The sequence below is a fragment of the Biomphalaria glabrata genome, chromosome 2, assembly GCF_947242115.1.
Source record: "Biomphalaria glabrata chromosome 2, xgBioGlab47.1, whole genome shotgun sequence".
Lineage (NCBI taxonomy): Eukaryota > Metazoa > Mollusca > Gastropoda > Planorbidae > Biomphalaria > Biomphalaria glabrata.
The window spans coordinates 62,315,476-62,330,655 of NC_074712.1; the positions used below are offsets into that span (position 1 = coordinate 62,315,476).

At 37.2% G+C, this 15,180-nt stretch overlaps 1 protein-coding gene across 3 annotated transcripts in view; it reads left to right on the top strand.

Annotated features, from left to right (window-relative positions):
- LOC106061877 (uncharacterized) overlaps positions 1-15,180 on the top strand; it is a 54,672-nt gene that overhangs the window by 24,107 nt on the left and 15,385 nt on the right. For 2 of the 3 annotated variants that reach the window (XM_013220099.2, XM_013220098.2), the window contains exons 1-2: positions 1,983-2,628; positions 15,007-15,088. In XM_013220099.2, coding sequence (XP_013075553.2) covers positions 15,019-15,088 — 70 coding nt within the window. In that variant the 5' untranslated portion in view covers positions 1,983-2,628; positions 15,007-15,018. Of the gene's footprint in view, positions 1-1,982; positions 2,629-15,006; positions 15,089-15,180 lie in introns of those variants that run through there. The other variant, XM_056021823.1, reaches the window with a different exon arrangement.

Sequence of the window (15,180 nt, forward strand, 5' to 3'; positions counted from 1 at the left end):
GAGTATAACAGAAAGACAAGGCGAGACATCGGGGTTTCTTTGTTCAGTGTTAGTTTATTGTTCTTCACTGTTACTATTAATCACTTAATACTATCAGTCATTTAGTTCAAAAGAGTTTTTGAGATTCACAAGGCGATGGAACATCAATCACATCCGATCAGATCCTGGTTATCCGAGACCAAATGGGAAGGCGGAAGCTGCTGTAAAGATAATGAAGAATTGAACCTCACTTGGACGGCGGGCCATATTAATATCCGACACTCGAGTAGCGGGCCACATGAAGAAAAAGAGAACAAAAAAAAAGGGGGGAATTATACAATAAACCAATTTTTATTAGAAACCCGTGAATCTAGTGTTTACATTACTTCATGAGAAGTTTATCCTAAACTACTTTTAAATATCCGGCTGCATAGTTGAGACGCCACAGTACCTTTTATTGGGGGGGGAGGGGCGTCTGATGAGGAGGGCCCCTAACGAAAGTCTAGGAAAGATTTTCATTTAAGGTAGAATACTATAAATAGCTACCTTTTTGGTCTACCCGATGTGTATATAGTCCGTCCATCGTGGTTTGATAATGACCACTTTCGGCATCCAGGGGTCTGAGGGCTTTGTACTGGGGGTTTTGTGCCTCCTCATGTGGCTGGTGAGACCTGTGTGAGCCCGGAATGTTCGGTTGCGCTCTGGGCAGGTTATTCCAACTGGAGCTTGTGTCGGTTGACTTGATTTTAATTTCTCTGGCGCTTTTCTTCTGCCAGCGCTGTTTGTTTGTTTGACATGTTTCGGATGTTCCTTCAGAGTTGAAGATAGTTTACTACCTAGTCCAAACCTCCCGCAGGACGACGGGGGATGGGAGCGGGCAGGGTTTGAACTCTCGACCGTCGATAAATCCGAACGACAGTCCAGCGCGCAAACCGCACGCCCAGGCAGCCATCCTGTCCACTGCTATTTTTACGCCTGTTTTCACAGCGCGACGCCATGATGGTCTGTCATCCGCCTCCCAGATGGAAGGGTCCACGTTGAACGCTTTCAGAGATGCGTTGACGTTGCCCTTGAAGCGTTTTGTTTGTCCCCCTTGTGATCGCTTCCCTTTCTTTAATTGACCATAAAGGAATCTTTTAGGGACGAGGGGGTCTTCCATTCTGCACACGTGACCTGCCCATCGCAGACGAGACTGCATCAGGATTGTGTGTGTGCTTTGCAGGCTCCCTCTTCGGAGGACTTCAATTTCAGTGTCACGGATGAATGTCACGGATGGCTGCCTGGTCGTGCGGTTTGCGCGCTGGACTGTCGTTCGGATTTATCGACGGTCGAGGGTTCAAACCCTGCCCGCTCCCATCCCCCGTCGTCCTGCGGGAGGTTTGGACTAGGAAGTAAACTATCTTCAACTCTGAAGGAACATCCGAAACATGTCAAACATCTTACAAAACAACAAACAATGTTTGTAAGTGTATGTTCATCTTTTAATGGAAAAATAAAATCCATTATCGTGACCCACCGTGGACATCTCATATTTATTTTTTCCCTTTTCGTAGACCTCTTGGAAGTCTTCGTAGACCCCCGGGGGGTCTATATAGACCACTTTGGGAATCACTGTTAAATAGAGGAACAACTTTTATTAACATAATACCCCCCCCCCACCCTTCTAGTTGCTCATAGACATTCTTCATTAGACTACAATGAAATAAGATTCTCTGTACTTAAGCGTTCGGGTCCTCATGAGATCGTCCCCCTCCGAAGATTATAAATGTAATAAATTAGCAAGGCCTTGTTGTTTTTTTTTTCAACATCGAACTGGCTACTCTCGTCAGAATCGATACGCATTTAAACAAAGCAAATGATTGGATATCTTTCTCCGTGACGCAGTACTGTTGCTATAATTAGACTACACTAGCGGTGGAGTTATCTAGGCCAAGTCTGCTAGTTTGTAGTGGTTTAAAAAAAAAATAAAAAATAAAAGGAGGGTGAAAGCTTTGAAACGCTGGGTGGGGACCGATTGGGGGGTTACCGCTATTCAGGACGCCTGCTGACAGTTGATCACATGAGACCGGATCACTGTCGGGTAGAGGCGAGGTAGGGGCGGCAGTGGATAAGGAGTGCATACGACCTGGAAAGGAAAACTAAAGAGGGGACTTAAAAAAACGTAGATTACACGCTTGTACCACAAAAGAGCATGTGTCACATGATTTTATTTGAATAAGACGGAATATTCAAATCTACAATACCTCTGATTTATCTTCATGTCGGAGTATAAAGGAGTGTTAATGTATTGTTTTCCTTCGGAGCTATTCCGGATGAGTGTAATTAGTATCATTATTTGTACACGCGTGTGCTTGTTTACAATTGATTGACATCGTCTGGTATGAATTACACGTGGGAAGGGTTATCTGCACTTGTCGTCTGCTAGTGTGTATGTGTAGATTAGCCAACTAGACGGTGGCATCGGTAAGGCATTCCCTTACTCTCAAGTACTGTGCCAAGAGACTGGTGTGCTTTGATTAGATTTAGACTATTTCGGAGATCGTACTTCAAACTCTTTCATTGTGACATTGGGATTCGTGGTCGTCTGCCACAAAAGTCACGTGTGTTTTTTCCCTTAAAGTTAAGTTTTTGAGATTTTAAAACTGATAGGTAAGCCATATTTATGTTTGTATTGTCCAATTTAGTTTGACTTAGCATTTCTATCAAGGATAGATGAAGAAGCGCGAGATATGTTTTAATGTGACTTAAGCTGTTGACCCAATGGTCGGTGTTCGAATCCTTGCTGTTTTTTTCTGAAGAGGACTTCACTTAAAAGGGGGCATATTAGTATAATTATATATATAATGTAGTACGGTGAAACGCGGTGGCTGAGAGGTAAAGCGCTTGGTTTCTGAATAGGGTATCTCGGGTTCGAATCCTGGTGTAGACTGGGATTTTTAATTTCGGGATCTTTCTGGCGCCTCTGAGTCCACCCAGCTCTAATGGGTACCTGACATTGGTTGGGGAAAAGAAAAAGCGGTTGGTCGTTGTGCTGGCCACATGACACCCTCGTTAACCGTGGGCCACAGAAACAGATGGCCCATTTGCCCTATTTGCAAGGTGTGAAATGAAGGTCACAGTTGGCAATTACAATTGTATGCTGGAAATCCATCTTTGGGTTGAAAATAAAACAATTCTTTTTTTACTTCTTTTCTTCTTCAACGTTCTCATTGTTATGTTGGAGCGTTCAGGTGACTAGACCAATACATGAGATGAACTGCGCAGTGGTTTCCGAATCAGGCAGCTCTCCATACAATTTTCTTTCTATTGGGGTGTTTTGGGGCCAGTGTCTTGTACGGGCCTCTTTTTAAAGAGGGCAGTTTTGGAGGACGTGGTCGGCATTCTCTGGTGATACTCCACATGGGCAGATTTCACTGGTTCCAATTTTGAGCTTCCGGTACATGTGTTGTCGCATTCTGTTGTGCCCGGTAATAAAGTAATTTTAATCCCTCTAGAAATTATGAAAAGATTGAACACACACACACACACTATATATATATATCAATAATACACTTTATAATTTAAACATATTTTAAATGAATAAAATGCAAAGACGAATTTATTTTCTAATACAAAACTTTAATTTTCACCTATCCTTATCCCTACCCAGATTGGGCCCCTCTCAATCCGTTTCGCATCGGGCCCCCGCATTTGTAAGGGCCGGCCCTGCTTAACAAGTACAACATGTCACTTCTCCTATTGCAAAGTCGTGGCTTTGACAGTGAAGGTAAACCCTGACTGTCCTTGACGTAAAATGTATTTTTGAAAAGTTTAGAGTCCGTGGTACCTGGCCTGGCCTTGACCAGATCGATCTCACTCCGTCGTACTTGTCTTTAGCTTCCTAGCGTTCTGCGCTCTGCGCTAAATAGACGTTTCCTGCCCAAATATCCTGACCGAAACACAAGAACCACTTAGAAATGTTGGTCTGGGCTTTAAGTGGCCTGACCCTTTGGACAGAGAAGTAATTTAAAAGGTATCGGAAAAAAATTGGAGATGATATCAGGGATAGATTTCGAAAAGTTAGCCCGCGGTAACCGCATGTAAGCCTGTGATTACTGCACAAATTCCGGGGTTACTGCACGAAATATCATGTGGTTAATGCATTCAACTCTGTGATTACTGCATGAAAATCCTGGGTAATTGCATGAAATCATGAGGTTACTGCATAAAAGACTGGTTACTGCATGTTATTAAATTGAAGGAAGTACTTATCTATTTAGTTGATCTTGAAAGAATTGAGCGTTATCGTACACATTTATTTATTGATCTTTTTTGTATTACTTTTCAACTGGAAAACATTGCCATTATCAATAAGTGACATAGTGAACTATTGTCTCCTAATGTTGTATAGAAAGCTTCTCTTGTTTGTAAATGATATATGAAAAAAAAAAAGGTATCTTTAATCATACATCATGGTGACTTGTAGGCCTACCACTTTTTAAAGTAGTAAAATACATTTTTAGAAACGGTTAAAATGAAATGGAAGAAACGGTGTGGTGTTTGTGTGGTGTTTGTGTGGCGTGGTGTGGTGTTTGTGTGGTGTTTGTGTGGCGTGGTGTTTGTGTGGCGTGGTGTTTGTGTGGTGTTTGTGTGGCGTGGTGTTTGTGTGGTGTTTGTGTGGCGTGGTGTTTGTGTGGTGTTTGTGTGGCGTGGTGTTTGTGTGGTGTGGTGTTTGTGTGGCGTGGTGTTTGTGTGGCGTGGTGTTTGTGTGGCGTGGTGTTTGTGTGGTGTGGTGTTTGTGTGGCGTGGTGTTTGTGTGGCGTGGTATTTGTTTGGTGTTTGTGTGGTGTGGTGTTTGTGTGGTGTGACGTGGTGTTTGTGTGGCGTGGTGTGGTGTTGGTGTGGTGTGGTGTTTGTGTGGCGTGGTGTTTGTGTGGCTTGGTGTTTGTGTGGTGTGGTGTTTGTGGTGTGGTGTGGTGTTTGTGTGGTGTTTGTGTGGTGTGGTTTGAATGTAGTTTGACGATAGTGCTGCGTGGCTGGAATGTGATAAGAATTTTTTTAGATGTGGGGATTGGTGTGGTGTGATGAGTGTTGTGTAGTTGAAATGTGATCTGGTCAGAGTTTAATGAGGTGTAATGGTGGTTTGGTGACATTGTGGCGTGGAGAAACTGTTGTGTGGTCAGAGCTTAATGAGGTGTTATGGTGGTTTGGTGACATTGTGGCGTGGAGAAACTGTTGTGTGGTCAGAGCTTAATGAGGTGTAATGGTGGTTTGGTGACATTGTGGCGTGGAGAAACTGTTGTGTGGTCAGAGCTTAATGAGGTGTAATGGTGGTTTGGTGACATTGTGGCGTGGAGAAACTGTTGTGTGGTTAGAGTATTCTGCTCATGCGATATGGCGAGCGTTTGATGTGGGCAAAATATGGTTTAGTGACTTAGTCTGATTACTGTAATGAGGATGATGTGTCGTGTTAGTCTGTATTTAATGCCAATGTCACGGGCCGGAGACTATTATATAATCAAAAAAGGCACATTATTGTTTAACACATAGTTTTCTAAAAAAAATCATACATATGAAGAAAATTTAAAAAAAAATAAATTTGGTTACATTGTGCTTTCACAAAAAGTTTAGAGTTAATTTTTGTATGAAACATGCATCAACATTTTTGTAAAAACATGCCTGTCTGGTAAGATTTCTTTATCTCCCAACCTTAAGTAGTTTCCTTTTTTTTTTTTGGTTTATAACATCCAGATATAACTAACTTCCCATCTGCTACAATTATCTTACTATATTTTTCCCCTATATATTTCACTACCCCCTTCCGGGCCTTTCCCTAGATGCTTCCCTGACTGATCCTCTTGAATATACTGTACAAAGAAAATATCAAAAAATATGTTTCATTTTGCAAAGCTTAGAGTTCTGTCCCCTTGACATTATTTTAGTTTCACGGAGTATAAGTTATAAGATCTAACAGTTTAGTTAAGTGTTACGTCATTTAATAAGACATTGTTTTGTGTGTTTCTATGTTACGAGAGTTCTGGAGTATGTTTCTGGGGAGTTATAATTAAAAATAAACAATACATACCACCTTTTATCAATGCAGCTAATCAGTGTGTGTATAAATAAATAAATAAATATAGATAAATACATATTGATACATAGATCGAAATAGATATCTTCTTATCTTATATAATACAGACGTTACTTCAAAAAAGAAGATGATTATGTCCTACGCGTCATGCATTTAGTCATGCATATTAACCAATGGCCTAAACTCCGCCAAGCCACTGGTTTCCCTGGTTAGCTCAGGCAATCCATTCCATGCTCCAATAACGCTAGGGAAGAAGGAGCTTTTGTACAAATTCGTCCTAGCATATGGGACGAGGAATGTGCCTTTATCTTTGTGTCTTTCAGAGTATTTTATTAAATTTTGTTTTTGTATTTTAAGATTATGGTTCAGTGTTTTATGTATAATTGCTACTTTACTTTTGAGCCTTCTGTCCTGAAGGCTTTCTAAATTTAGTGATTTTACTAAAGGTGTTACTCTGATTAAGTGTGAATATTTGTTTGTTATGAATCTCACTGCTCTATTTTGTGTCTGTTCCAGTTTCTTAATGTTTTCTTGAGTTGAGGGGTCTCAAACGGAGGATGCATATTCTATTATTAGCCTAACCAAGGTTAAATAACATTTTAGTTTTATGTTCTTATTTGATTTATAGAAATTTCTTTTAATAAATCCTAATGCTTTGTTTGATTTTTTGATAGTTTCATCAGTATGTGGATTCCATGACAGTTTTTCATTTATTATAACACCTAGGTATTTTGCGTTTTTAGTCTGTGTTACTGGTTTGCCATGAATAAGATAAGTGGAATTAATTTGTTTTAGTTTTTTTGTTACTCTTAACAACTGACATTTTTCTGGGTGGAAAGACATGTTCCAATTTGATTCCCATTTCTGTAATTCGTCTAATTCTCTTTGTAAAATATCTGTGTCTTGAGTTGTTTTTATGGTTCTATATATTATGCAATCGTCTGCAAATAATCTTTTGTTCCTGAACTAATGCAATTTGGTAAATCATTTATGTAAATTAAGAAAAGTAGTGGACCTAAGACCGTTCCTTGAGGTACACATGAGTTTACTGTTATTGGTGTTGATTTAGAGCCATTTATTATTACAGTTTGTTCTCTCCCTAGAGAGATAGAGAGAGAGATTAGAACTTTAGATAGAGAGGGGGAGAGAGAGAGAGAGAGAGATTCCATTGTAAGAGTTCGTTTTCTAACTTTGAGAATCTTTGAATTTACGATATTATAATGTTGTGTAAACATTTTTTTTTCAAGTGTGAAAAGAGAGATTATAAATAAGAAAAGACAAGAGAATTGGCACTTAAATTCTAGATAGTCAGAAGACAAAGAACCAATATGGTTTGAGGTCAACTCCTTATAATTTAATATCTTTTGTTCAGCTTTAGATCTTATTGGTCAAATGACTTTAAACCGTTTAACTTACTAGTTTTACATGGGAATGTCCTACTAATATTTATGTAGCAATTGAGAATTCAGCTGGGTTTATTGATCTAGATCTAGTGTGGCCGTTTGCTGTTCAAACCAATGTTGGCATATGATACCTGATATAAACTCTGATTGGTTACACGGGACCGGCCTTAGGCATAGGCAAACTAGATAACCGCTGATTGTGGGGGCTCGAACAGACTGAAAGAATTATTTTAGAGAAAAAAATTGCGAAACTTGGGTCTAATCTCAAGCATAGCAGAACTATGTCTACTGGCCTACCTCTTAGTCTCTATTATGAATTTATCCGCGAAAGTTTAGAACTTTAAATCTACTTGTTAGACTACGAATATGTTAGAGTACAAGACCTTTGCTTCTTCCTTTTGGTGAAATGTCGAAACGTTATTTCTAGTCACGTGATCATGGATCGTCCACGAAGCACAATCGTGCTACCGGCGCTCTATGAATTTAATTTATTTGTTGATTTAGATCTAGATACAGGAGGGTTTATAATTCATTGCGTATTTTTGTATCTTAATTTTTTTTTATTTCTATTTCATTTTGGGGCCTCGCTATTCACTTTGCACGGGGCCTCCTGTTACAGAGCAGGGTAGACTGCTTCTGTTGTGCTCTAGCAAGAAACAGTCAAAACCAAAAGAAAAAAAAATTAAACATAAAATCACGATAAAATCACATTTATTAGCTTACTTGTAATATATTTTTTAAATATATATTTAGGGAGTGGTACTTTTGTTAATATATGTTTAGGGAGTGGTACTTTTGTTAATATATGTTTAGGGAGTGGTACTTTTGTTAATATATGTTTAGGGAGTGATACTTTTGTTAATATATATTTAGGGAGTGGTACTTTTGTTAATATATGTTTAGGGAGTGGTACTTTTTGTTAAAATATGTTTAGGGAGTGGTACTTTTTGTTAAAATATGTTTAGGGAGTGGTACTTTTTGTTAATATATGTTTAGGGAGTGGTACTTTTTGTTAAAATATGTTTAGGGAGTGGTACTTTTTGTTAAAATATGTTTAGGGAGTGGCACTTTTTATTAATATATGTTTAGGGAGTGGTACTTTTATTAATATATGTTTAGGGAGTGGTACTTTTATTAATATATGTTTAGGGAGTGGTTATATGTTTAGGGAGTGGTACTTTTGTTAATATTTGTTTAGTGAGTGGTACTTTTGTTAATAGGGGAATGTATTGTTTCGTGGTTATTTATTTTTTGAGTGATAATAAGGACAAAAAAAATCTCCCGCAGTTGGTATAGTTGATATGCCTTAGACCAGGGGTCGGCAACCTTTTGAGTCTGAAGAGCCAAAAATTAAAATTTACAAATTTTCAAAGCTTTTAAAGAGCCGCACATTTTTTTTTCTTGCCATCTATAAATGGTACTCGCATAAATTTGTTTAAAATAAAAAAAAAAACAAATATATTTTTTCATTCATAAGAAAAGTAGTTATTTATTCACATAAAAATTGTGTTTGTCACATTATATATATATATGTATATTGCTTTATAGGGTAATAACTTACTATTTAAATATAAAATTAACAATCAAACATTTACTCACAACACCAACATGTACATCAATAACAAACAATTTAGCGAACGAAATAAATCAACGGGTGCGATGTCTTTGCATGGTTATTCAAATAGAAAACTTAAACTTTACTAAACAATGTAACTTGTACTTCAAATACAATATTAAAAAAAACACAATTACATACATTTGAAAGAACAAATTCAATGGGTGCGATGGCTTTGCATGGTTATTCAAATAGAAAACTTAAACTTTACTAAACAATGTAACTTGTACTTCAAATACAATATTAAAAAAAACACAATTACATACATTTGAAAGAACAAATTCAACGGGTGCGATGGCTTTGCATGGTTATTCAAATAGAAAACTTAAACTTTACTAAACAATGTAACTTGTACTTCAAATACAATATTAAAAAAAACACAATTACATACATTTGAAAGAACAAATTCAATGGGTGCGATGGCTTTGCATGGTTATTCAAATAGAAAACTTAAACTTTACTAAACAATGTAACTTGTACTTCAAATACAATATTAAAAAAAAACACAATTACATACATTTGAAAGAACAAATTCAACGGGTGCGATGGCTTTGCATGGTTATTCAAAAAGAAAACTTAAACTTTACTAAACAATGTAACTTGTACTTCAAATACAATATTAAAAAAAAACACAATTACATACATTTGAAAGAACAAATTCAATGGGTGCGATGGCTTTGCATGGTTATTCAAATAGAAAACTTAAACTTTACTAAACAATGTAACTTGTACTTCAAATACAATATTAAAAAAAAACACAATTACATACATTTGAAAGAACAAATTCAATTGGTGCGATGGCTTTGCATGGTTATTCAAATAGAAAACTTAAACTTTACTAAACAATGTAACTTGTACTTCAAATACACTATTTAAAAAAAACACAATTACATACATTTGAAAGAACAAATTCAATGGGTGCGATGGCTTTGCATGGTTATTCAAATAGAAAACTTAAACTTTACTAAACAATGTAACTTGTACTTCAAATACAATATTAAAAAAAACACAATTACATACATTTGAAAGAACAAATTCAATGGGTGCGATGGCTTTGCATGGTTATTCAAATAGAAAACTTAAACTTTACTAAACAATGTAACTTGTACTTCAAATACAATATTAAAAAAAAACACAATTACATACATTTGAAAGAACAAATTCAATGGGTGCGATGGCTTTGCATGGTTATTCAAATAGAAAACTTAAACTTTACTAAACAATGTAACTTTTATTTAAAATAGGAAAGCAATTACATACATTTGAGCGAACAAATTCAATGGGAAAATTGGCTTTGCATGGTTCTAGAGAGTTTGGATAAATTTGGCTCATAACTTGTTGTTTTTAGTTTCAAACAAGACTCTAAATTTTCATTTGTTAGTTGGCTTCTTACTTTGCTTTTAATTATATTCATGCAAGAGAACGCTTGCTCGCACGAATATGTAGATCCAAAGATAGTCAGCACTCCAAATGCCAGCTTCTTCACTTCACTGTAGCAATCTGGAAGACTATTCCATGTGTCGAATATAAGTGACTCAACTTTCGGCATTTCTTTTAAAGCTGTCCACTTTTTTTGTGCTACATACATGCATTTCTGGACCTCCAACTCTTCCAACTTGTTTTTCATTTCTGTAAATTTTCCACTCCACAAAGCTTTACCTTTCAAATCAATCAATTGCATTTCTAGAGATCCAGCATCAATTTCAAATGGCTCAATGTGGATCTCGTTACAATTTGTGTTGAGAGGATTAACTATGAATGCTAGAGTGGTTTTGTTTGTTTTGAATTGTTGAAATCTGTCAGCAAATTCATCTTTAATTTTTTTAATAACTGTGCTGAAATAATTTGTGTCAACAGTTGCATTGGTTTTATCGCGATATTGCTTTAGAAATGGAAAATGAAGTAATTTACTACTCTGAATGTTTTCTACAAAAACAGTCAATTTTCCTTCAAAACAAACTAATTCTTCCACCAAAACATAGGCTGGGTTTCCCTTTCCTTGCAGTTTTAGATTCAGCTCATTTAATTTCTCTGTAATATCAACCATAAAGTAAAATGTTTGCAACCATTTGTCGTTCTCTAATTCAGGGTGATTAATGCCTTTATCATTTAGGAAAGTATTTATTTCATTCAAGCACACAGCAAAACGTTTCAACACTTTACCTTTGGAAAGCCATCGCACTTTATTGTGAAGAAGAAGGTCGGAATACTGAGTCTCCATTTCGTTTAAGAATTCTTTAAACTGACGATGATAGAGTGCTTTTGACAAGATGCTGTTAACAATCTTGATTACCAAATTCATGACCTCAACAACTTCGGCTGGAAATGTTTGGGCACAAAGCGCTTCTTGGTGTATAATGCAGTGAAACGTAAGAATTTCATGGTTTATTTTGCTCCGAAGAATCGTAGTAGCTCCTTTATTTTTTCCTGTCATACTGCTGGCTCCATCAGTTGCAATTGAAACAATTTTATTTAAATCAATCTTATTGTCTTTAAGGCATGTTTGCACGGCATTTGCTATATCTTCCCCTCTAGTTTGTCCCGAGAGCGGTAATAATCCTAGAAGTTCTTCTTTTGGACCTTGGGAAGACATATACCTAACAAAAAGGGCAACTTGTGCGGTGTCTTTTATGTCGCAAGACTCATCTATGGCAAGTGATAAGGCAGAAGAAAGTTGAATATCTTCCACCTGCATATGTGTTACATTTGAAGACATTTTAGCTATTCTATCTTGTACTGTTTTAGCGGATAGTGGCAAATCTTTGATTCTTTTCAATATTTCTGGTTTGTTTTTGAAATCACGAAACAGTTCTTCAGATGCTTGTATGAAGCAATCTTTGACATACTCACCATCTGTGAATGGTTTGCCTTTTTTTGCAATTTCAAGTGATACCGCAAAGCTTGCCAGATTAACATTACTTGTAGATTGAGTCCAGTTACTTAACATGAAACTTGATTGCTGTCTATGTTTTTGGAGCTCGTCAACAGCTTTTTTTCGTTCTTCGCCTGCTGGATATTTACTAGCAAACTGAGTATGTTTTTTAGTGAAGTGTCTCTCTAAATTTGATTTCTTATTGTGTGCGAGTTTTTCATGGCAAATGAGGCAAATCGGAAGGCCATCTGAGTTGCAGATGAAAGCGAAAGACTCTGTCCAATCCAGATTAAATTCTCGATTCTCTTCTTCAGTAGTTCTTCTCTTTCTTTTTGTAGATGCCATGATTGCGGTAAATGAACAAAACAATTTTAATATCAATATATTTACCAAAGTCTCTTCTCTCCTTAAAACAGTTAATACTCTACAATCTTCCCCTTTTCTTCTTTATCGAACTATCTAATTCTAAGCTATTGTTGAAGCGTATGGAAATTCCACAACCTTGTCCTAATTTTAAACTAACTTGTAATAAATTTAATCTACGACCTTGCTACCAGTTATTGTTCTAAAAATAAACCAGACAAAATTGTTTTCAAATATATGACCTTGAAGATAACTCAGTTCTAACTCTTTTACTTGAAACAACAAACTCCACTTCACAGCCAAAGCACGTGGAGTAGACGCCAAATAGTCTTGTGTCGAAAGCCAAGTAAAACTTAATATAGAGAGCTTCCAACGGAAGGACGACAGTGACGACGCGTGTCACGGGGGAGGGGAGGGGTGGAAAGCGAGTACAAGTGGCTGAGAAATGTAATCGGTGCCAATTCATTGTTGATAGATAAAGAACGATTTTTTTTTCGATAAAAATAAAATTTGCGTAAGGAACTAAAGAGCCGCAGCTTCCAGTCTAAAGAGCCGCATGTGGCTCGCGAGCCGCAGGTTGCCGACCCCGGCCTTAGACCAATTTGATACTGACCATTGGGAAGACATAGCTCTACGCCGCACTACGTGGAGAGATAAGATGACCAAGAAAGCCTTGGACAGCGAAAAAACATGGACCTCAGCTCTTGAAGAGAAGCGTATCCTACGAAAAATGGCCGGCTCCTCCACCACCAAAGCGAAAGCCAACTTAACCTGCGATATATGTGGACGAGAGTGTCTCTCCAAAATTAGGGCTCCACAGTTTCATAAACTTAGAAATGTGTGCTGCTGTGTACTGGCAAAGGGTCAAAAGTCATAAAGCGAAATAGACACTAAAATTCATTCCAAAATGTATAAAGTTAATTGAAATAGAGTTACACGTAACAATAAACTAGAGTGTTAAACAAATGTTATTTTCCGAATTTCCCATAACTCTTATCGTAAAAAAAATCCTCTTGACTGCCGAATAGAGTCTACGAGTGTGCTGTAAACCAGCGAGGCTCAAACCAATAGTACGCGCGCCGAAAATAGAGCTTTACAATCGCGATGTTCCGTATGAGAACCCATGTCTTAAAAATGGTTTTATAACCAGAGCAAACAATGGGATTGGAGTGTCAATAAAGGTTCACTGTACTAGTCGATTTTTTAAAGAGGTGTCAGTGTGTGTTTTCAGAAAAGGGGGTTAGGTATTTACAATAGAAATTATTCTAAATAATAACTGACCAGATTCAGTTTTTTGTTGACAAAAAATGAAACATTTACCATGGTCATTGACATGGTGGTATCACTATCCCATAATAGAACTGAAAGAGACAAAGAACAGCATACATAAAGGTAATCTTAAAGATTAAGTGACTGTGGAAGCTACCTAAAATAGCAACCGAAGGGATAGTGACAACTGATCTATCTGAAGCCCTATCCATCCATCCATCCCAGTGGCGCTACAGCCCATGGAGGGCTCTGGCCTGCTTCAACACATCCTTCCATTCTGATCCATCCATCCCAGTGACACTACAGCCCATGGAGGGCTCTGGCCTGCTTCAACACATCCTTCCAGATCTCTCCTGGGCCTTTCGTCTCCACGCCCTAACCCCAAGCTGTTGCAGCTCTGCTTCCACATCATCAATCCATCGCATTCGGGGTCTGCCTTTGGGTCGCCTGCCTTTTGGTTTTTTGCCTGTATACGATTTTCGCTCCTCTGTTATCTGACATTCTTTCAAGGGGACCTGCCCAACGTGGTCTGAAGCCCTAAATATTCCTAAACTAAAAAGATTTTCGTTTACATGTCAAAGGACAGTTGTGCTGCAGACCTGCCACATCACCAGAAAATATTTCTCATGGACTCTGTTAGGGGACTGCAATGAATTATTTGTTTCTCTTTAACCCTTAAAACGCGTAAGGTAGTTTAGCCTCTAAACATCAGAATTGTAATTCCATTTTGAATGCACTCATTGTAAAACAACTCAGCACTTTAAGGGTTAATTAACGAAGCTCGACTCTGGCAGTGCCAGAGAATGAAAATTAATTCATTTCTACAATACTAAAAATCTTTATTATCCAAGTGGCACTATGTATTACAGTTATACTTTACCATGCGCAGTATGATTTTATTTGTCACTTTAGAACAGATTTTAGTATCAGCCTCTGGCTTGTTTAATCAAGGCCGGATTATCGAAATGCAAGACTCGGCAGTCGCCCAAGGCATCACCTTAAAGGGGGCCTCCACATCTGAAAACAATCAAAATTTTTTTTTATGAAAACAAAAAGTATCTAGTAAGAACTGTGAATTTACAGCTATGTTTCACAGTACTGTAAGATTTGTTTCTCTTTTTCGATATCAAGCAAAATTAATTAATTACTTGGTTAATTTTTTTTTATTGATTCATGTATTGTCTTCGCCAGAGAATAATTGTGCATATAATCTGTGTAGATTTATACATTCGCTTAACCCGGATTTTTTTTCCAGGAAGGTTGGGCGACTAGGAGCGTGGTAAAAAAAAAAAAAAAGGTTTCCCAACTTTTTCAAAAAATTTATTATTCGTTAGTAATTGAGATTAAAATAATCGCTTTTACGAAGTCATCTGCTTCATAAATGAGTCACTGTCTTTTTTTTTTGTTACATATTTTCTTTTATTTTTGTTTTCAGAAAGTACAAGCCATGGCTCCCATGATGACACAGTTTTTCCTGCTTCTATTATCTCTGCAGTGTGTTCTCTCCAATATCACAAGTAAGAACATTTAAATAGTTTGCTTAAGTTTCTTTTTTTGTTTCTTCAGTAACTTCTGGAAAAATGATTTTATGTAGCAATAAATAGCAAAA